Raw genomic sequence first — 23,910 nt, 5'->3', positions numbered from 1 at the left:
CATTCAAATGAAAACCAAAAGGTCTTTGGCTTTTCGTTTTCAAACTTGTCGTGCTAAGTGATCATAATTCAAACCAACTCGAAAACGAATTGGCAAAGTGGACGACGCAGGAAAGTGACGTCAGACTCCAGCTCCCAGGCAGGCGAACGTAATATTTACAGTCTATGAGGCGAGCGGGCAGAACGCGCAGTACGATGGGTGGCGGGGTGAATCTTTAACTCTGGTACAAGCTACAAACTAGTTGTTGCCCTGATTTTGATTCAATTTTGTCTTTTAATAACTACAAAACAATCTCTGAAAGGGAGAGAGAGCTCATACAGTCGGTCGAGAGGGAGACTGTGTGCCATTACGCACAGAGGATGAGAGACACTTTGTGCACAGAGCCGGAGAGATTATTTGAAACAGAAAATTCAATCGATAATCTTTTTTAATGTAACTAAGTTAAGCAGAGAAGAGAGTGATCTATAATCTATCAATAAACCGGTCTTAGGACACGTCTGTGTGAATTTCACAGCGTGCAGATGCTGAGTGACTCTCACGGTCAGAGATAGTGGGCATGGTGTCACGCGTGAGACTTGGCAGCTCAGGTTATAAAGCTGCTGCGTCATGCTCGCTGAAAGTTCAGTGTGCGCTGAAAAAAACACTCCGATCGCCACCTGTATCACAGTGTGAACTAAAGTCTGCCCTAGTGTTAAAGATTCACCCCGCCACCCATCGTACTGCGCGTTCTGCCCGCTCGCCTCATAGACTGTAAATATTACGTTCGCCTGCCTGGGAGCTGGAGTCTGACGTCACTTTCCTGCGTCGTCCACTTTGCCAATTCGTTTTCGAGTTGGTTTGAATTATGATCACTTTTTAGCACGGCAAGTTTGAAAACGAAAAGCCAAAGACCTTTTAGTTTTCATTTGAATGATGTCATACAATATGCATACATAGAGAGTAAAAGTATAATAAAATCAAATAATAATAATAAATAATAATATAGTCAAATAATGCACCTATAATCTGAAAATTAAAACATGTTTCTGTTGCTGTATTTTCATTTTAAAATGAGCTTTTTTTATTTGAATTATGATACAGATTTAGCGGGGCATTTTTTGAAAATGATAAAGCAAATGTAATTTTCTTCCTCATTTTAATTTAGTCAAAGAATGTGCATTTTTAAAGTTGAAAACTAAAATTCAAATTAGATAAATTAATCATCATTTTATTTTTGAGTCAAATAATACACCCATATTCTGAAAGTTAAAAAGAATTTCTATTAATGCATTTGAATTTTCAAATTAGCTTTATCATTTGAATTCTGATCACTAATCGCTTCCATAAATACCAGATTCAAATCATCATTCACAAATACAGAAACAATAATGACACGGAACCAGAACTCAATGGGCTGAAAGAGATTTTATACCTGGACATGTTAAACTTTAAATCAAGGTGGGTGTGGCGCCGGGTTAATTTGCATATAAAGTCACATGATCAGTTTGTGTAAAAAAATAAAGACAGCGTCCGAATCTGTAGATTAATCACATGTCATAACGACAACAGCCCGGTTAGATATTAGATATTGATTAAAGAGACTCGTTAACACAGGCTACTAAATAACCTCCGACCTGCAGGTGTCGCTACTGAGGGATAAAATTACGATTTAAAAAAATCATTATTTTTGCAAAGAGTGAAATAAAATATTTAGCATATGACTATAAACCTTTTTTATATTATAATCGCCCTTCCTCCCTCTCCTCTCTCTCCTCCTCCTCTTCCTCCCTCTCCTCTCTCTCCTCCTCCTCCTCTTCCTCCTCCTCTCCCTCCTCTTCTTCCTCCTCCCTCTCTTCCTCCTCCTCCTCTTCCTCCCTCTCCTCTTCCTCCTCCTCCTCTCTCTCCTCCTCCTCTTCCTCCTCCTCCTCTCCCTCCTCTTCTTCCTCCTCCCTCTCTTCCTCCTCCTCCTCCTCTTCCTCCTCCTCCTCCTCTTCCTCCTCCTCTCCCTCCTCTTCTTCATCCTCCTCCTCCTCCTCCTCCTCCTTCTCCTCCTCCTCTGATCTACAGTTTTTCTTCCCGAGGCGTCAGGAAAAAACGTGACATGCCAGCTGTGTCAGAAACATTTCCAGTCCTTCAATGTGACCTCCTCATCTCTGCTGACCGATGCAGATTGGTGTATTGTGATGTTGGGTGGACGGGAGGTGATGTGGTGTGTCGCTGAGGGGCCGAGGGGGGGAGGAGGAGGATTGATGAGGATGGCGCGACAGATGATGATTTGAGCTAAAGAGGCAGACGGTTGCAGCTCTGTCTCATTTGTGGAATATAACGAAAGTGAAATCAGCATGATTCTGTTTACACTACGCTGTCATTAAAGCTAATGTGTTTAGCGATAAAAAAATCATTTTATATTCTATGTTTTATGAATATGAAATGAGATCCAGCTGTGGGTATAATTAGCATCAGTACTGTTCTCCTCCCTGCAGTCAGTCGAGTAAATGTGAGATCTATTTTTGATTCCTGCCGGTCATTTTCTCCCTGCATGTTATCAAAACGATCACAATAAAACATCACTTTCTTTTTCTTGGTTTCAGCTTAAACACAGCCCACTCCGACGTCCTCGTTGTGCTGGCAGTTGTTGACGCCGACTGGCGGGTGAGGACAGTTAAAGATATCTGCTTCTGTCCCCGTACAGTGCAGGTCATCCAGCCAGATCTCCCCCGAGCCTGCAGAGGGGGCAGGAGTAAGACACGTTAACCGTGAGTTTTAAGGTTTGCAATAACAAAGCTTGTACCGTGGCCGGACAGAATACTCGACTCTGATTGGTTGCAGGGTCTGCATGATATGAGATAAAATATGTGATGTGCGATAACATGATTCAGTATGGCGATAATAAGGATACAAATTGTGATAAATACACAAATTTAAAGTGTGTATATAAGCTATAACTCACAGTTATCTGTGTCTAACTGTTCTTCATGTTCCACAGAATATCTGTGTTGGCAACTGAATCCAAAATAAATCAATTAAATGTTTTAAATCCTCTAAATTGGCCCCAATTAGTCCGAGTTAGCCTTGGTCAAATGTACACATGCTGAGTGAGAAAGCAATGCTTCATTTACTCTGCCATGTAAATGATAGAATAGACTTCAGCTTGTTTAGTTCTTTTCTAGTCTTCTGACTACTCAAAGCTCTTTCACAGCGCAGGTCACACCTACACATTGACACCCTGATGGTAGAGGCTGCCATCAGTATTTACTCATTCATTGACAAAGTCATTGTTTTGCAAGTCACAAGTAAGTCTCAAGTCTTTGGTCTCAAGTCCAGAGTCAAGTCCCAAGTAGTGACAGGCTAGTCTAGGGCGAGTCAAAAGTCCTGACCTTTGGATTTTGAGTCCTTATCAAGTCATTAGCTCTGTTTACCAAATGAAAAGCCATTTTAACAGAGTAAGTTTATCATATTTTCATTGAGAAACTCTGTGATTCCGTCTGTGTTTTGTGCATCACAGAAATTATAGGGCCCTAAAATACCACATTAAAACCTCAAGTGTTTTCAAGTCATTGGTGTTAAAGTCCAAGTCGAGGTGTCTTTCATGATTTTGTCAAGTCGAGTCCAAAGTCATCAAATCTGTGACTCGACTCCACACCTCTGCCATTCATACACATTCAGTGAAGCAGCAGAAGCAGCAACTTGGGGTTAAGCGTCTTGTCCAAGGACTCTTGGCTGCAGGAGCTGGGGATCGAACCCTGACCTTCAGGTTGAGAGACGACCAACTCTACCGACTGAGCCCTCCCTATGTGTACATTGCAAAAACGTATATATCTCAATATTGATAAAAATTTGCAAACCGTAGTTCCCGTGATGGCGGTGAAACACACAACTCAGCCGCCAGATTCATCGATACAAAGATGTGAAACATGAGAGAGTTTAAAACATTTGGAAGGCTACAGGTTAGGTCATAAGCTCTGCCTCCTCTTTGTTAACAGAGTAGACACAGTGCAAACTATGAAATTAAAACACACTGCATTTTCTTCAGTGAGGGCATAGTTACCTGGGCTGGCAGTGAAGGTCGAAGTAACAGTTTTGAAGCCCAGCATCCTACAGACCACCTTTCCATCCGTGGCGTCGAAGTTGTCGTCACATACCGTGCCCCATACGCCATTGTGCTTCACCTCCAAGCGGCCCCGGTTCGGCCCCGGCACGAGACGCACATTCACTGTGGTGACACAAAGATTCTGCTGTTTAAAGTCGGCTCTGAGATGCTTAAAAAGTTTGGCTTTCAAATCAGAACTCTGTTTAAATGTGTGAGAAAACTGCCATTGATCAGAATAGAAGATCATAACCTTAAAGGAGCAGTATGTAACTCCGACCCCTAGTGTTTAAAATGAGTACTGCAGTCTAAATTCTAAACTTTGTAGAGAGCTGTCTCTCCCCCCCCCCCCCTCCTCTCTAGAGTCGATGCTCACACAGGTTGCCATGTGGTGGACACTGAAGCTTCAGTGTTTATCCAGCTCTGCATCGGTCTGTAAACCTTTCTGCGTTCTAACCTCTCTCCATTTTTCAAAAGCATCTCCAATATTGATCCTAGTTTGAGCACGTTTCTGCTCGTGGAGCTTATTAGAAACATGCAGAGGCTTTTTAGGTCGGGTACAATCACTTCTATCTGAACCAGTTCTCTTGCCCGCTTCCATCACTGCAACTGCTCTCATATCTGGCAAACCGAGGGGCGTCCAAAAACGGCCGTGTGGGGGTGCCTTAAAACCGCCTACCTTCTCTGGTCCAAACAAATCCAGAGCATTCAGGACCAGAATCTAAAGTTAGAAGGAGGACATACTGGCTGCTGCATTGTTGTCAGAGAAGCCAGCACTTCAACATAGCATGTTTCCGTAATGTCTGATCATATAGAAAGGTACCTTTATCATTTCACTCTCTACACATCTTACTGATTGGACCTTTAAGACACGTTACCATCCCTTCAGGTGTTTGCACTTAAAGTGACCTTTGAGTTTTGGGTCATCATAACTCTCTCGTTGTGTTGCTGTGCGGTCAGTCCTCTGCAGACTTACATTCTACGTCTGCTTTAGGGCCTGCTGGTCCAGGAGGACCTGTGGAGGGAACACGGTCAAAGACAACTTTAGACTAAACAGGCAGTTAACAAATTCAAATCATATCCGTTATACATACAACTTAACTCATTGGTGTAGTGACCTGTTTACAACAAATCTACAATATGTCAAACAAGCCACCTAGGAGTGAACTGGGGAACTATTTCTGTATGTGCCTTCTTTGTGAAGCCATTCTCCTCTTCCACTTTAGTTATGTTGATCCATCTATTTACATGTTAGATCAATAATATCACCAGCTTCGCCTTTTATCCGCACATACAGGTTCCATTAATCCAATTCAAATTAAACATAAGGCTGATAAACCTCAGGGAAAAAATCACGGACAGAGACGCAGCCAAAAACTGGTCCCATCCCTCTGGGAGCTCATCTGGAGCCTGGCGTCGTGCAATCATTAAACCAAGTCTCTTTAACATGTTAAGATTTCATTTATTTACGCAAAAACATCTGTTTAAACTCGGGTCACATGCAGAGATCAAACGAAAGCTTTAAAAACTCGATGTACACTCACCCTCAGTTCCATTGAAACCAGGAGGTCCAATTAAACCTAGAGAAAAAGAAAAGATGATGTAAGGATCAGGTTTTATCGGGACACGAGAATCAAACCATAAAGATGAAGCTGACCTGGAAGTCCTTGTTGACCATCATTTCCTCTGTCTCCCTTTTCTCCCTTGAGCCCAGGAGTCCCGGGTATTCCTGGAAGTGCACAAACAAATGAACAAAATTCAAATTAATATATTGAATACAGACATTACAGTACACAACGTGACACTGCTCACACCAGCATATAGAGCTACTAGATACTTTAAACCACAGCAGTGGATCAATGTGCAAAATTTTGCAACAACAGTAGGAAACCTCCCTAAGGGGGCCCCATCTGACAGCACTCACTCTCATTGCCCAGTAAAGTGTTGCATGCATTATTGCTGTGAAAACCAAAGTTTGTCAATGAAAGACACCGAAGGAAAATGAAGAGGACTTTTCTGGGTGTAAAAACACTGGGACAACAGCGGACATAATGTTTACGAACGCTGGTTAGAGGGGCGCCCAACAGACTCTATGATCGACATTTCCAGGTGGTAAGTTATTTTACTTTGTCTGAACTGGACACTGAAGCTTCAGTGTTTATCCAGCTCTGCATCGGTCTGTAAACCTTTCTGTGTTCTAACCTCTCTCCATTTTTCAAAAGCATCTCCAACATTGATCCTAGTTTGAGCACGTTTCTGCTCGTGGAGCTTATTAGAAACATGCAGAGGCTTTTTAGGTCGAGTACAATCACTTCTATCTGAACCAGTTCTCTTGCCCGCTTCCATCGCTGCAACACCTGTTGGTTTGACCTGATAACTGCTCTCATATCTGGCAAAAAAACTCCAGATATTCACCTTCAAATGTTGTTTAAGTTGCTCATAAATTCGTGTTTAAGATGTTAGAAAGTGGCTGCTGTGTGAATATGTTTAACAAACAGTAAGTCAGAACATTTCTAAGGTACCTGAATGACCTGCTTCCCCCACGTCACCTTTCAGGCCTGGAATACAAGCGACAAATGATGTTAGAAGTGAACAATAATTTTCCAGGAAGTGCTTTGAACTCTTGATCATTGTCGAGACCTTTACCTTGGACCCCAGAGTCTCCTTTTTCTCCCTTTGCACCTGGTCCTTGGCTTCCTTAGACACCAAGAGGCAAAACAAGTGGAATAAGTTATGATGTAATTTCGTAGTTATGGTGTTAAAATCTGTTTTGGGTGTCCAAAATGAGTAGTTTCTGTGAAGCTTCTTTAGTACCATCGGTTTTCTTCATGTACAAGTACAGACTAGAGGTGCAAATGAGTTCTTGGGTACCGGAGGAACTCGTTCATTAAATAATAATCGGTTACAAAAAAAATGTAATCAATAATCGTTTTGTAGTCCACATTTTTGTAAATGTTTCTTGTTGTATTGTGGGTTCTAGGATAGGCCTAATTCAAAACAGAAAAGGAGCACACTCAAACAGAAATAAAACTTCAGGTGCACGAGCGCAAAAAGAAAATAGATGACAAACAAAGCATTGATAAAGGCTCTGTGCTGAAACGCGTTCGTTGTTGATCCGTACGCTGCTACCCTAACAAAAATATCCCTTTAATTAACCCCTATATGAATACACAATGAACAAAAAGTCCCAAACAAACAAAATATGCAATATGATCTACGAAAGTTCAGTTCAAATTGTCTTTTTAGTCCACAGAAAAAGAAGGACTTTCACTTTGTGATTACCGCTTTACCCCACCAAACCAATGACATTTGATCATCCAGGACAGAGCAGCATAACTAGATGTTTTCCTATAATTTGGAATTTTAGATGATTATTCTTTTAATAACTACAAAACGGAACAACCTTATAAGGAGAAATAGCTCATAGCGGACGGACGAGCGAGACTGAGCGAGTGTCATTACGTACAGAGGAGAAAGATGAAACAGACAGACACTTAAATCGTTCACCTGTTCTATTGTAACTTAATTTACCAGAGTGAAGTGTGCTCTACACTGCAGACTGTAGTCTTTGTTCTCTCTTTCAGAGCATGCTTGTGAAATTATATAACTCGTCACATGATATAGTCATGTGTCAGCAATATGACCGGAAGTTAAAAAAGGAAGAGAAACTGAGCTATTTCTTTAAATCTGCTGATACATGATTTTATGTAGGATTTAAATCACATTATTTGTTTTTTTCCCTAAACCTGCAACATCAGCTCCAGCCCCCCCCCCACCCCACCCCCACCCCCGTGTGTGGCTGCATGCTCACTGCGTGCACATGATTAAATGTTTTTCTCACTTCACTAACATCTATTTTATCAGATTAATTGTCTGCACTTGTGAAACTTAAATGTGTTTCTTTAGTGTCTGACACTTTCGTTATATTTTAATAATTTAGTTAGTCATGTTAGTGTTTCTTCGTTACTCTGTGATGCATATTATTATTCTCATTCTTGCAGAACGAGAGGAATGTAAAGGCTGTGCCAAGTTTCAATCCATTCGTCCAAAGTCATGTTTGAGGTGAGTCAAATATTGTTTTAAGGTTTATTTTTGGGCCTTTTTTGTAATTAATTAGAGACAGGACAGTGAAACCTGGGTGAGAGAGAGGGTGGGGAATGACATGCAGGGAAGAGACCACAGGTCGGATTTGAACCCATGGCCGTCCGCTTGTATAACTAGCCTCTGTACACTTGATGAACTGCAGAAATTTGCACTTCATTATTCAACACCGGCAGTTGCCGCTTGGGAGCAATAGAAACGGTAACAACCTTCACCAAGTTGAAACAGTTTAATAAATCCTGATGAAGGACACATCCTCCCTCTTTACTCGCTTGCTATGTTTACGTGTTTGTGTTTGGGACAGATGGCCTCTTAGAAGTTTGAAATTCCTTCGTGAACGTAAAAGAATAAACAATTGGACATCTGACGATACAGTTTTTGTGACTGGCTGTCTCCACAAACACACAGCGAGGCCGGGGTACTTTAACAGATGATAACAGATACCATGAAACAGACGGATCAGTGGGTACTCACCGGATGATCCAGGAGGTCCAGCGGGTCCAGATGGGCCTGAAAAACAAAAAATATTTTTCAGCTCGGTGTAGACACCGTCGCCTGTAAAGTATCTTCTGATGTGGAGATCCTGTGTTCTGCTACATTGAGGTGCTGTATTTGAATTATTGGTTCAGTGTTTTCTCTCTTTGTTGATACTTCAGAAGAGTCGTTTTCCACGACGGTTCACTTTCTCACAACGCTGCGATCTTAGCTGTTTACATTATCTCTACGAGTGAAGGAGGAAAATCACTCTCATGAGAATCTGCTCCAGTTTGTGTTCGCTGCTCGAGGTCTACTTTTGGTCTTTCCTTTACATCTTGTTCTTCTTTACTTTTCTTTCCTACCAGTCCTCTTTCTCTCTCTGGCTGAAAGTTGCCAGGTAACACGGTCGCTCTTTAAACCGTAACACCGGTTACTGTTAAGGTTAACTTCAGTTGCTTTACTGCTATGGAAGTTAACATCTTTGTTAACAGATTTACGGTTCTTGAAGTCACATTTGTGATCAGTGCCCACCTCATGTGAAACAGAGCTTTCAGCTCAAGCCGCTATCTTGTTTCCTCGGCCTCGGCCACAAACAAAAAACAAACTGCTTTTGATTTGAAGCATGAAGCTGGCAAAGCAGGGAAATAACTTGTGCTTTGATTGGGATTGTAGGTTTTGAGTTTTGGATCATAAGATCTCACAAAGGAGAGATGCACACGCCTTTGACTTTTCTTTTTCCTCATTATTTTGTTGTTATGAAACCTACCAACATCTCCTTGCTCTCCTTTGGGTCCTTCACCCCCTTTGGGTCCAATAACACCACTGTCACCTGGAAAAAAGCAAACAGCAGGTTTGTTATCTACTGTAGCCTGATTCAGACATTTCAAGCCCCGATATTTACAACAATCGACCTCTCTACAACAATCTGAATGTAGCAGAGACTTAAAGGGGGGAAGAAGTGATCCCCCCCCTCTGTACTGTCTTAGGAGGCGGAGTCAGCAGGGGGGTGCAGCGCTGTGTGTGTGTGTGTGTGTGTGCATGTGTGACTGTATGTGTATGTGGAGCTCCTGCTGTGACGTGCTTCTGCAATGCGGCAACACAATGTGACCTCACAGACTGGGACACCGATGTCACGGCGTAGCAGAATCAATATAAATGTAGAAAGACGTGATGAAGGCGGGGCTTAGTTACAGCAATTTTGCTAAAAAATAAAAAAAGCAGTCTGAAAAGGGCGAGTGAATAAAGCGCACACACTTTGAGCGAGGGATTCAGGGGCTGCGGGGGGGGGGGTTATCTATTTGAAAACATCTGCCTCAGCCTTCAGGTGATTTGTGGGCCGCAGTAAAAGTCCCGCCCTGATAAAGATCTCACACAGGAAATGTCAGAGCATTGACTAAGTTGGGATGGGAAATAATGGCTGCAGCTCATCCATCAGCTGGTTCTCATCAGCCGTCTGACAGGAGATGACAGGTCATCAACGGCGGGATCATCGCCGGACCTGCAGCTGAAAGCTAATGTCTCCTGCTGCACGTATGCACCTTTATGCTAACGTAACGAACCTTTAACTGCAAAGCTTTTATCCTGGTGTTGGTTTTAAGTCCCTGGGTTTGAGGGGAGCTCTTTTAATAATAATAATAATAATAACAATACATTTTATTTATAAGCGCTTTTCAAAAACTCAAAGACACTGTAAAATTGTTAAAGAAACAGAAAGAACAGCACAGTAAGGACAGACTAACAGACATTACAACATTACTATGATTTACTACCAGGAGATCTTTACACATACTTGCACTTTTTGTGCGGCCGCTCTGCGCGCTCAAGTTGAAAATCGTTCAACTTTTCAGAAAGGTGCTGTTGACATCATTGGTGCTCTTTTCCAAATGTACAATATTCACCAGCCGCCTAAGGATCGGGTCTTGTACCCTCATCCTCTTCGCTCCGTGTCTGATCAGGTAAAAAGCGATCTCAAATATTAAACATGCAGTAAAAAGTAACGGAGCAGTGTCGGTCATACAGCCGCCGTTGTCAACAGACTCGGGGGAACACGGGGCCAACGTCTGTGATCAAAGCCCCACCCCTAGCAACCGTCTACTCTTCATAGTAACGGTGTGGTCTTCTTCTTGATGGTGTGTTATCAATGTATGTCAGTCAGTTCGATTGCTTGGGATAATTAGCCAATCAGAATCAATTATTTAACACAGCTTTGTAATAATGAGAAGTACAACCAAGACTTTCCGTTTATACTTTTTAAATGTCAACTTAAACTTGATGCCTTATCTTCAAACTTTAAACTGCTTCAGGTTGGCTCACCTTTGGGTCCCTTCTCTCCTGGAAGTCCCCGTAACCCAGCTGGACCAGGAGGACCTGAAGATAAACGCATAAAAACAAAACTGACTGCAGAAGGTGACGGCTTCACCCTCAATACTCGGCCCAGACTTTAAGATATTTCTCGTACCTGGTTTGAGGCTGATGCTGCTCAGTTTGCCCTCCAGCTTGAGCGTGCTGGTGTTGAGCAGGTTCAGATTAGACGTGAGTTGGTGCAGCTGACCGTCCTTCCCACACAGGCCGTTCACCTGTTGGCATGGCAACCGCGAGAAAAACACAAACTGTGACGTTAAAGCAACGCTGACCAGAATACACAGAAAATTAAGTTTGAAGTACATGATTCAAAGGCTGCCATGTCATCAAACTTAAGTCTCAGATTCTTCTTCTACATCTTTAAATACAGATTTTTCATTCAGACGCCTAAGCATGTAAAGCTAGAGTCTAGGTTTACAGATTCCAGGTTCCCCTTTCCGATCTATACTTATCCTACAGACATGCGATTCATGGATTTTCACATCCCTCGGGACAAAAAGGAATCTGAGGTTCACGAAAAAGGAACTGCACTACAGTAAGATATAAAGAGCGGGAGGACCTGGCTCTGCAGGGCCGACACGTTGGACCTCAGGTTCTTTGTTTCTTGGCTGTTGTTGTGAAGCAGAATCTGGAAGTTGTCGCCCACATCTCCGTCCTGAGGAATGTGATTGGACGTTTGCTTCCCCAACTGAGGGTTAGAAAGCGAAGACTCCAAAGTGAACACTGGGAGAAAGAGACCAATGTTAAATATGGTTTACGGTGAGGTACAGTATGTTAATCTAGTGTAGTTCTGAATTCTCTTGATCTGCATGCAGTCGTACCTTTATAAATGAGAAATGCATTGAGGCCAGTCTGCAGGATGAGGTAAACTATAATGAAGTAAAAGCACCAACGTCTCCGGGTCCGCGCCGGCTTCAGATCTGAAAACACAAAAACAGGAGACACATTTTCAAACATCTCAAAATGTGATCTGCAAAACTTCATGGGGAAAGTCATTTGAGGGGACAACAAGTATCAGCTGATAGTCACGCTTTCTAACAGCATTTGTATCAGCTGGTATTTCAGCTCGGAGCGTCAAACATTTGGACAACCAGAGGAAAATGTCAGCCATCAATCACAGACGGAAATCCTGAGGCTGTACGAGAGACGGTTTGGTTGATTTGTCTGCAGAAAAGTCAAATAAAAGTCTTGATGATGGAGGTCGACTTCTGTCCCTTGTGAAGGTTTTAGAGTGTTCAGTCAGACATCGGATTGGTGGTCATTCCCTCTGGACACGCCCCTGGCTTCATTCCCTTCAGCTGCTTCAGTCTCATGGTCCTAGTCTTGACTTTTGGGCACACTTTAATATATCGGAGCCACTGATTTACATGATCAGTGACACCTAATAGTGTTATTAGGACTATTCAAAATGTCTGCTGTGAAAAAGGCTTCTTAAAAAAACATGCACATTTCAATTCTTCTGGTTTTGATACAGGTCATCATATTTACTGGAGTTTTCCTTTTTAATAAAATTATTTAATTGATCCAAAAAGTGTCAATGATCAAACATGGATAAAGTGCTATCTATATATTTATAAATAACTCCTCACAGAAATGATAGAATAGGTGTTTTTAAGTTAAGCAAGTTAGGGACAGTGTGCATGAGTTTACCTTGAGAATAGGTGTTTTACAAGATTTTTGTTGCTATGTTTATTGATGAAAAGATTAATAAATATATCTGTTTCATTTAGCCCTTCACTTAAATATGATGTATTTTAAATGTTTGAGTTGAGTTGTGCATATTCTTTACAGCCTCTGTGTCAGGATTTATTGGTCTGCTGGGCAATCCTCTCTACCACATTTAAGACAAACTAATTCATTCTCTCTTTAGCTGTGTTCAAACTTTACATGTGTGTGTCATGTGTTACACTGCAGCAGTGTGTTGTTCTTTAAATGGTTTTGTATATATCACCTCTGCAGAGATGTTTCTGTACTTCTATTTAAAACTGAATGGGTGAAAAAGCTCTGCAGCGACACCTGTAGTATGAAGATCACCTTTATGAGAAGTTGATCTTCATGCTTCAAATGTCACCTCAGCTTTTTGACCTCTTTAAGCCTCTCACTGCCCATGCAGATCGGTAGTTAGTGAAGCTGTGCCGACTCTGCTTCTGGCTTCTAAAATAGTCCTTAATGACGCCCACGTTCTCCTCAGAGAATCTACTGTCACACTGCTGCCACCTAGTGGTCATAGCTGACTTTTCATATAATCTCAGGGGTTAATAGTGAGGGAAAGGAGACAGCAGACTTACACCTTATTAATTACACGCACCAAGACCTGCCAGAGGTCAGAGTCCTCACCCGCACCGAGACCTGTCAGAGGTCAGAGTCCTCACACGCACCAAGACCTGCCAGAGGTGCTGCTGGTCAAGGGAGGCGACTTCTTGAGTCCCCATGCAGGTTAGTAAGGGCCCCCCGAGGGCTCACAAACTTTTAACCGTAGCAGTGGCTTAAAATGCCGGTATAGTAGTTAGTGCTCACGCTCCATGTACGGAGGCTATAGTCCTCCAAGCGGCCAACCAGGTTCGAATCCCACCTGTGGCTCCTTTCCTGCATGTCATTCCCCTCTCTCTCTCACCCTGATGTCTGACTATCCACTGATCTATCTCTACAACAAAAGCATATACAGCCCAAAAAAAATTAAAAAATGTTGTGCACCTTTTGCAATGACAGTAGGAAACCTCCCAAACAGGGGCCCATACGACAACAATTACTCTCATTGCTCTGCTAAGGGTTATCCCAAAGTCTGTCAAAGTCATTGAAGAAAAATTTAGAGAAACTTTCCGACTGGGAATGAAAAGTAAAGACACTGGATCATCACAAAACACTCCTCCTCTCTTATAAATCCCTACTCGCTCCTACTCGCTCCTCAGTACCTCTCCGACCGCCTACACCTACACACCACGTCCCCAAACCTCCGGTTCTCTGACACTGCCCTCCTGTCCATACCACACACCAGACTCTGCAAATACAGAGACAGGGCCTTCAGGGTCACAGCCCCCCACCCTCTGGAACCCCCTCCCCTCAGACATCCTCAATGCCCCACCTCTGTCCCTCATCCTTTGCTCCCTGTCTCTCTGTTCTTTGTTTGGTACTTCCACATCAGGGGCGTCTCCAGGATTTCTAGACCCCATGAAGAGATCTCACATCGGGCCCCTCCACTACAGCCTCAGCGTCCCCCTGAGATCTTACACCACACCTCCATTACCCACGCGAGTAAACAAACAATGAATAGAAGTGAAAAATTAACATACATTTTATTTTCACTCAAAGCAGCTGGAAATTGATTTATTGCATTCGTTGCTTTAATTTAACGCTCATGATAGAGAGAAAAAATGTTCAGTAGTTTTCTAACAAAGAGTTCTCGACCTGTGAAACACACATGTTCCTTGACTCACCTCGAACTCTGGCTCATTTTGTTTGCATCACTTTATCAAATAAAATGTGATCTGTGATCAGGGTCGGCCTGTGGCTTAGGCAGGATAGAAAAATGCTGAAGGTCACCGCTGGTCCATAGGGGGCGCTGCTAGAAGATTATTCCAGTATTTCTTTTTTTTACAGTAGTTGCATTCAAAGAGGGTGACCAAACAATAACGCCTTGAGTAAGAATTTCACTGAAGGTCACGACGGCCCTGCAGCAGAGGTCACCTGCACAGGTATTAGTCTTTGAAGTCTTTGGGGTTCTAAACGTTGAAGCAGGTAAGTCTGAATTGTTGCTTTTAGCTTTTCCACAGAAGTCTACCTTAAATCTGTAAATGTTGCTGCCATGTTTCCTCTCACAGTTCTGAATGATCGTGGTCGGTCTGTTTACTCACCGTCAGGCTGGAAGCTGTAGAGATCACTCCTGCTCAGCGACATTTCAAACAGCGGGTTAGTCTGAGTGAACGACACTCGATCATTCATTTCGTCCACCGATGTGTCCATGCCCCACAGATTCAGCTTCACTTCCTGATGCAGGAGCCTTTATACTCACAGAGGCACGGCGTGATTATCGTAAGCACTGTCATCCCCTGATTGCAACAGACCGTATTTACAATAAATACAGCAGGGACTTTTATTACAGCAGGGGGAGGAAATGTGTGTGATGTTTAGCTGAGGTGGCTAAAAAAACTCCAGTTTGAGAGAAGAGGAAGTTACCACAGAGGATTGCAAAACTGGAGAAGATGCTTGAAAATGAAGTTCAGCTTTTTAGTCAAAGTTAGAGTGACTTTTTGTGGGTGAAAAAATAACTCCACATTCCAATGAAGATTTTTGAAGTCAGTGTCTCTTTACTCAAGCAGTGGACAGAATCTCACACAACACAGAGTTATGGGAGAGGAGCTCCCCGAATTGAGAGAAGTCTCAGTATTTAAACACAATACAGGTAACACTTAATGTACGTCATGCAACTTAGCAACAGAGAAGTTATCTCTTCTCTGAGGGGCCCAGTTGTACCAGCTTCCCACCATCCCAAGGACACCTGCTTACTCCCACTAATAAGACCTCTAAAAGAACAAGACACTTACTCATTGTATGAACATAGCACTCAGTTACACACTCAGCATTTTTCCATCACTTTCCTTTCTCGGTTTCCTCACTGCTGCTGGTTAAATCTGTGCTAAAGCAGCTACACAGGATATCACACATCCGTCTACAGGAGAAGAGAAAGCTTAAGGTTAGAGAGGAAAAGAGAAGATACAGGTTTAGACAACTTCTGCATCATAGACTGAATTTAAGTGAACAATAAAGCTTCGTTTCCACCAAGCGGTCCGTTCTGGTTCAGTACAGTTTGGTACAATTCAGTACGGTAAACCCTGATCTTGCTTGCGTTTCCACAGCCAAACGTACCCTTATTTGGTAAGAGGAGTGAAAACCAGATGGAGATAGCCGCGTCAGATATGTAATAGTGTGACATCATAGCAGCCCAACACATTGTAGCTCGCTATTAATTAAGATCAACAAAGAAGAAGAACAGGGACACAATAAACAAAGGGTCCCTTTGGTCAAAAGTTGGGAAAGGTAACTTAATAAGGGATCTGTACGTCCTACTTTTTTGTAGTACGTCCTTCTGTTGGGGTGCCAAAGGTCCTGATCCGACTCTAAAGGGTCCCTTTTGTTTACTGTGTTCCGGTCACAGCAAACCAGCAGGTGTTGCAGCAATGGAAGCGGGCAAGAACGCAGAAAGGTTTACAGACCGATGCAGAGCTGGCTAAACACTGAAGCTTCAGTGTCCACCACATGTTAACCTGCGTGAGCATCGACTCTAGAGAGGAGGGGGCGGGGGGAGACAGGTCTCTAATGTTTAGAATCTAGACTGCAGTACCCATTTTAAACACTAGGTGTCAGAGTTACATATTGCCGCTTCAATGAAACACAAAAAATCTTTGTGAAAACACTTTATTAATTATTTTTTCTTTAAGTGATATTTTGATACGGTGTTGATGACCCTGTGTGGGGAGAAACAACCAGCAATGAAACCTCACTATGATTCTCTCACCACACAGAGAAATGTATGGTTATAATCAGCACAGATTGTAGTATGATTCAGGTTTTACTTCCTTTTTAAAAGTGCCACATTCAACATTTTAAAACCAATAATATGTCCACACATTTATTTTATTAAAACAATAACTCTCACTCACTTTGATTTCAAGTACGCTTAATTCCACACGATTGTGTTTCTTTTTAATATTCTGTCATGTGAACCAGCAATGCAATACACTCTTTCCCGATCATCTTTGTAACACAGGCGAGATTTTGTATGTTAAACAGATATGTGTCACCTTCTGCGGGCGACTATGTGGCCACATCTGTTTCAGTGGAGTTCCTCAGGGTTCAATGCTCTGTCCTTTAATCTTTTCATAGTTTAAAGTCAGGAATAGAAAAAAGTTTTTGAGTAGAGGAATACTGATTAGGTTAGACGAGTTTTGAGGGATGATACTGTACCTGCGCAGTAGGTTGTTGTTTTGATCAAAGCATAGACTTTAAATCTTAATGGGCAGATCCTGGGTGACGTCACCCATCTGTTCCTGCAGGGGGCGCTGGAGTCCCATCGATGGTGGGCTCCATGCCGGAAATGCTGTCTCAGCCTAACTTTCAGTCAACCTAACGACAGGCTGAGAGCTGGAGCTGAGGCGTGCTTTAAGCCTCCTGACAAACCGTTACACCGCGCTGGCCTGTCAATCAGGTCAGCTACACGCCTTATTGTGAATAACTCTTATCCTTCATCAAATCAAAACGGATGAGTCATCAAAACATTCACCCCCCCGTACAGTGTGTGCTGATCAAGACATGAGCTAATCACACCTATTTGTTTTTTTGAACCAGGCTGTAAACATGTTAATCTCTGCTGTAAAAACAGGCTTTTTAGAATGGGTGTGTATGTGACTTCCTGTGCTTCTGCAGCCAGCCTCTAGTGGACACTCAAGGAATTGCAGGATTTTACACTTCATTTTTCAACAGCACTTGGATCTTAGTTTTCAAGACCCAACTCAAAAGTCTGAACTAACTGGACGTTTTTGTTTTCAAATTCTCTTTTTAATGAAGGTTTTTAAAATCAAGACAGAATCAGGCGATCAGACAATAAACACAGGTCATACGGAAGCTAAAATTTCCCAAACCTGCCTGCAAATCCCCAAACCCTAGTGCATAAGTTTGACTTAGGCACTGAAGTATATGCAGCTTCTTTTAGGTTGACTGTATGCGGTAACCAGCAAAGCCCTGGACAGGCTCCGATACGTCTAAAACTCTGCTGCCAGAGTCCTCACCCACATAAAGACCTGGGAGCACATCACCCAAACCCTCATCCACCTCCACTAGCTCCCAATTAGATCCTACATCAACTTTAAAATACTCTGTCTAAATAACAGATCTCTACACCCACACACCACATCCTAAAAACCTCCCGTCCTCAGACTCTGGCCCGCTATCCGTACCACACACCAGACTCCACACCTATGGAGACAGGGGCTTCAGGGTCACAGCAGCCGCACCCTCTGGACCCCCTCCCTTCAGACATCCTCACTTAGAAATCCCTCCACGTCCTCAACCCTCAGTACCTCTCCAACCGCCTACACCCACACATCACATCCAAACAAATCTCCTTCCTTCTCTATTCCTGGTGGAGCGATACGGAGAGTAATATTGGCTGGATTTAGCCGTTTTTGTAAATGAAAAATATTTTGTTATTCTCTCCTAAATAAATACCCCAAAACCTTCCCAACACACAGGACGAGATCAGAAAATAGGCAAATGATTCGCTCCCTGTCCCCCACACTCACTCGAGCAGTCAGCGCTTCCTGATGAATTATATTTTGATGTGATTTTCTGTGTTGTGAAAACCCTAATGTCATTTAATCCAAACAAGTGAGTACTCTAAAGATCCAAAAACTTGTAAAAACTACAGAATTACAAAAATTAATAAATAGTTTTTTTCTTCAACTATTTAATATTTCTCTTTGCACAATATTTATACAGTATACTTTATTTTTTAAAAGGGAGGGTGAGGGGAGCGGTTCGCAGCTGGTTGCAATCTGCTTTCTCACCACTAGATGGCACTAAATCTTACACACATGCTTCAACTGTTCATGTAGTCAAAGCCGAGTTAAAACGTCCATACAGAGCGTGACGTCACGTTTGTGATAAATAATTCTCGAATGAAGAAAAATAACATCTTTAAAATCCTTCTGGAGGCTTTTCACAAAGCAGTTAATTTTCTAATTTATCCTGTAGAGAATGAACTGAAATGAGGGCTGAATGGGTCTCATCTTTGTCAGTATTTAATATAATAAATCAAAATATCAGAATCAGGTTATTTGCAGAGTACTTTTTTATTAATGAAGTAGTAGCTCCTCTGCATGAATGGAGATTCAAATCCTTTTTTCTAATCCACACACTTTGAGGTTTGATGTTACATGTGTTGTTACCATTATTGACCACTAGATGTCGCTGTGATATAACGATCCCTCTGGTTTCTAACTGGCTCAAACGTTTGTAAGCATTTCGGTGTGCAGCTCCTGAGTGAGAATAAAAGTGGAGAGGGATCAGAGAGTCAGCACTTGCTGCTGCTGCCACACTTTAAAAACACGTTATGTTTTAAATGTGTTTAATTGAATCCAGCTTTGATTTATAATTAGAATGGTAAACGATGGTAAATTTATATTTTAATTTGTGTGTTTCTGTTTCAGTCTGAGGTTAAAGAGCAGACTAACATCTCACATCTCTTTTTCACGAGTTTGTCAAACTGTCTCTTTTGTGTGTTGGTGTCAGATAAAATAATAAGATGATGATTTTTTAAATGTAAGTGCTGTACACCATTTCCTCCTCCTGTTGGCTCCTCTTCACACTCCACGGTCGCCATGATGTTTGTGCTCCTGCAGCTTCTTCTTCTTCTTGTGTTTTCAACCCTCACAGCTTAAGCTCATTTCATTCAGAGGCTTTAATAATAAATATGATATAATTAAAATGAGTAAGAAGTTTCCCCTTAGCTGAGGAGCTGCCGTCATCTGTGAGTATCTGAATTATTATTATTATGGGTTAGGGTTGGGGTTAGGGTAACCTCTGACCCTAACCAACCTCTGTGTTTTTTATTTAAGAGTATTAATCTGTAATCTGTATTTTATTATAAAGGGAAATAAAACCCTGATTTAAAAACAGGGAATGGTTTTCATTTATTTTAAAATATGGAAAATGTAATTAAACAAAGTTTCAGAACAGAGCATGAAACTGATGAGCTGAATAAAGAGTTTATAGGTATTTCTGATGTCCACCTCTTGTCTCTAGTTGGGCCTTTGGGAGGAGAGAATAAAATACAACCTTCATTAAATCTTGATCATCAACATTTCAAGTTCAGTAATCCCGAGAAAACAAATCAACGTTTATTATTTATGGAGTGAAAAGTTAATTTTCTGATGTTTCTTTCTGTTCTTCTCCTCCTCCCCTCTGACACCGCGTGAGACTTTAAATAAAGACCCCGGACAAACATGGACTCCGTTTATAGTTCCGTCCAAACCTTTGTGAGCTTCATGGAAGCTATAGTGTTTTTAATAAAGCACAAATTAAAATAAAATCATCATATGACATGGAGCCATTAACGGGATTAAAAACAAACTGTGATTTATGATGATACAAATATAAATCTTATTCTACGTCAGTGTGCACGTGAGGCGGAACAATGAAGGTTAATTGTTCCGTTTTGAATTTTCCCCCTCATTAAAAATGTCTAAAACGATGTCAAAATAAAAGCCTCTAATTTAACAATCTGACTGGTGTAATTAAATTAATATTCATGGATATTTATGGATTATTCTCCTTTTGTATCTTGATTCAGGACGAGATCTCAGACTGAACCTTTACCTCAGGTGTGTGTGTGTGTGTGTGTGTGTGTGTGTGTGTGTGTGTGTGTGTGTGTGTGTGTGTGTGTGTGTGTGTGTGTGTGTGTGTGTGTGTGGTGTGTGTGTGTGTGTGTGTGTGTGTGTGTGTGTGTGTCTGACTGAGACTGAGCTTTACTTAATTTACTTAATAAAAAAAACCGATATGAAAGGTGAAAGCAGCGCGAGGACAACCTGCTGTGGATCATTTATAAAAAAAAGAGTCCTGCAGGCGTCACGTTACCTGCATGATGATAAATATTATATAGAGTTATTTGAAACCATTTCTTTGTTCTGAAAAAATAATAAAAATCTGAGAAAGAATATTAGAATACAACACTAAAATTTATTCTCAGATTATTATCAGGACATGTAAAGGCACCTCTAAGGGCTTAAATAATCACTCTGTTGGTTTTGTAAACAGTGTGACATCCTACAAGAATGGTTCTTGTTTTAAAGTCGAGTCAGTTATCTAAAAATCACAAAAACTACCAAAGTAAAAGCCTTTTCTTAAAATTATTTACTCGAGAATCTTAGAAAACTGGTACTAAAACGTGGACGTTTTAGCGCCATTATATTCAGTTGTAAATCAGTAAATAGGTCATAGGAGTGGGTTGTATTTATTATTTTAAATGGTGGGTGTTTGTCTGTAATACAGCCCAGGTATGTGCTTCATCTTGGCGCACGTGCCTCCAGATTCAGTCAGAGAACAAATCAAACAAAAAGCTTTAATATGAATGAAGTTGTTCCATCACACACAGTCTCTCTCCCTCTCCCTATCTCTCTCTCTTTTCTATTAACACCTTCAACAAAACAGCTCCTCTGCCTGCACGCGCCTGTCTCTCACGTTGCATTTATTATCCTATCGGCCCTCTCTGCGCGCGCGCTGTGATGGAGTGTTTGGCCCGCGGACGGTGACAGAGCCTTTGAGCAGCTTTTTTCTCCCGCAGCCAGGTGATGAACGTCCGGCTGATCAGGCGGAATGTAGAGTAATTAAAACCTATAAATTATCCTCCGGCAGCCTCTCTGTCCCTCACACACTGATAACAGAAAACACACACACACACACACACACACACACACACACACACACAGCTCGGCCTGCAGGAAGACAATAAGAAGCTGACAATGGAGGCTGAAACACCTCAGAGAGGAGGGAGTGCGTCGGAGCGCGTGGATGAGAGCGCTTGAAGATGTGCAGGGAAAGTCAGGATTAAACATCAGAATCAGAGAGCCTGTTTGTGCGCCCCAGTGCGCGCGCAGTGAACGCCCTTCTCGTTTCATCAAAGCAGTTATTGTTAGATTCCTTTGATACGGGACGATTAAGTTGAAGTGAAACCATTTCACAATATTTTTTTGCTACTTCTTGAATCCAAATTTTGTTGTTTGGGTCTCCCTGAGCAGCTTCAGTTCAGAGATCTGGAGGCCAGAAGTTGAATTCCTCCCAGAAAGCAGCAGCAGACGGCCACGCGGATGGTGTGTGTGTGTTAGTGTGTGTTGTGTGTGCATGTGTGTGTGTGTGTGTGTGTGTGTGTGTGTGTGTGTGTGTGTGTGTGTGTGTGTGTGTGTGTGTGTGTGTGTGTGTGTGTGTGTGTGTGTGTGTGTTTGTGTTGGTGCTCTCGGCTCTGCCTCAGCTGTATGAGATGTAACAGATACACCGTAACAAGGCAGAGCGCGCCGAGCAGTGATAATCTCTTGTTTGGTTTGTGTGTGTCGCTGCTCCTCGGCTCCCCTTTTGGCTCAGAGACGCCTGACATTATTGGACGTCGTCACCCCATGTCCAAAAGTGTCCCGGGCGCTGATTGGCCCGCTGCGCTTTGGATGTTATTCATGCGCCTCCGGTTGGAGTGTGTGTATGAGTGCGAGTGTGAGTGCGCGCGTAGTAATGTGATGTGAGGACTTTGTGAAGATCCGACTGTCATACAGCGGTGAAAAGCTCGAGCTGTGAGAGGAGCAGCCATCATAGTGGTGGAGTCAGTCAGCGGCCATGACGCGCTGGAGCGCCTTTACGCAGGCAGGATGTCCACCGAATAACTCCAGCAGGCTGCAGCATTCCGGAGACAAAACCAACATGTGTTAGTTTTAGTCCTCGTGCCACATTTTGGATACAAACGCAGGCGCACAAATTGGATTGAGAGCGCACGAGCCACGTTCTTCGGAGCAGCCGCGATGGAGGAGCAGCGGGACCCGAACAGTTCGGACAGCAGCGAGGCAGAGAGCGTGTCTCCGGCCCCCAGCATGCCCTCCCCGCCCATCCTGCCGCTGCAGGTCGCACAGCAGGCCCACAGAACCACAAACTTCTTCATCGACAACATCCTGCGGCCGGACTTTGGCTGTAAGAAGGAGCTCGGCCTGGGCCCGCGGGAAAGGGCGCACACCTCCGGCCGGGAGCGCGTTCACCCGGCGGTCAGCAGGCCGAGCCTTCCCGGGACTCCGTGTCAGGACTCGAACTGCAGCACGGACAGCTCCTCCTCCTCTTCCTCCTCCTCCAGCACTTCTCGGACGAGTCCCAAAAAGAGCAGCGGCGGAGCAGCCGCCGCGACCGCCGGCTCCACCGGGAGCAGTGGAGTGAAAGCCGAGGAGAGGACGGGCGGCGGGGCCGGGGAGAACACCTCCTCCTCGCTGGTGGTGCTGAACGGCTCCGCGGCTCCTACACCGGAGAGCCAGCCGCTGCTGTGGCCCGCCTGGGTCTACTGCACCCGGTACTCGGACAGGCCTTCATCTGGTAAGGCAAGAGTTTCAAGAGACAGCTGAATTGAGTGTTTTTAGAGAGGAGATATTTAACACATTTTATATCACATATTTTATGAATCACTGAATACTTTAATTATTCATCTTATATTTTAATTTAGGGTCTGAAAAGAAAGTAAAGCTGAAATCATCTGTGTTTAAAAATTCACAGATCACCCAATTGTATTTATTTTATTATCTATTTTCTATTTCTGCTTTTACTTTTATTAAAAAATAATAATTAAAATTAAAGTCTAACTTAATGTATCCGTCAGGCACGTGGGTTATTATGGTTTATTTTAAAGGGGAATATATTAAATTACATTTCTGACAGCTGTCATCTACACTTTATTTCTCTACACATTTTAATTTCACTGAATTATTTTGTTCGGAAAATATAAAAGTGAAACTACATTTTTTTAAAGGACTACAAATACAGAATCTAAAAGGTGACACGTTCAAATCTCACACTTTTAAATCAAAGTAAAAAATAAACAAACAAACGCGTTTCAATCCAACGTCTAAAACGTTGAAAACTCGTCATTATAAAATGTTTACAGATTCAGAATCAGCTTTATTTGCCAGGTATACACACACACACACACACACACACACACACACACACACACACACACACACACACACACACACACACACACACACACACACACACACACACACACAAGGAATTTGTCTTCGGTAGCTGTGCTCTCAATGTACAAAAGTATAACATTAACTATAAACATAATAAGCAGAGAATAATATAAAGAGGCTAAATAAGACAACAACATG

At 42.5% G+C, this 23,910-nt stretch overlaps 2 protein-coding genes across 2 annotated transcripts in view; one reads left to right on the top strand and one right to left on the bottom strand.

Moving 5' to 3' along the window:
• Positions 1 to 1,385: 1,385 nt before the first annotated feature.
• LOC132987161 (macrophage receptor MARCO-like) lies at positions 1,386 to 15,120 on the bottom strand. The gene is made up of 14 exons (XM_061054040.1): positions 14,857 to 15,120; positions 11,827 to 11,925; positions 11,565 to 11,728; positions 11,103 to 11,220; positions 10,958 to 11,011; positions 9,411 to 9,473; positions 8,642 to 8,677; positions 6,713 to 6,763; positions 6,589 to 6,624; positions 5,724 to 5,795; positions 5,611 to 5,646; positions 5,043 to 5,081; positions 4,028 to 4,192; positions 1,386 to 2,702 (listed from the first exon to the last, which is right to left on the bottom strand). Exons 1-14 carry the CDS (start codon positions 14,963 to 14,965, stop codon positions 2,572 to 2,574), a joined length of 1,173 nt encoding a protein of 390 aa, XP_060910023.1. The 5' UTR covers positions 14,966 to 15,120; the 3' UTR covers positions 1,386 to 2,571.
• A 6,785-nt stretch (positions 15,121 to 21,905) lies between these two features.
• The window catches only part of LOC132987159 (homeobox protein engrailed-1-B-like), a 5,630-nt gene continuing 3,625 nt past the window's right edge, over positions 21,906 to 23,910 (top strand). The window contains exon 1 of the mRNA XM_061054037.1: positions 21,906 to 23,113. Within this exon, the coding sequence (XP_060910020.1) occupies positions 22,558 to 23,113 (556 nt within the window). The 5' untranslated portion in view covers positions 21,906 to 22,557. The remainder of the gene's footprint in view (positions 23,114 to 23,910) is intronic.

Source organism: Labrus mixtus, chromosome 13 (genome assembly GCF_963584025.1).
Source record: "Labrus mixtus chromosome 13, fLabMix1.1, whole genome shotgun sequence".
NCBI classification, from domain to species: Eukaryota; Metazoa; Chordata; class Actinopteri; order Labriformes; family Labridae; genus Labrus; species Labrus mixtus.
Note: the sequence above shows the minus strand (reverse complement) of the source record. Positions and strands in the feature narration are given on the sequence as shown.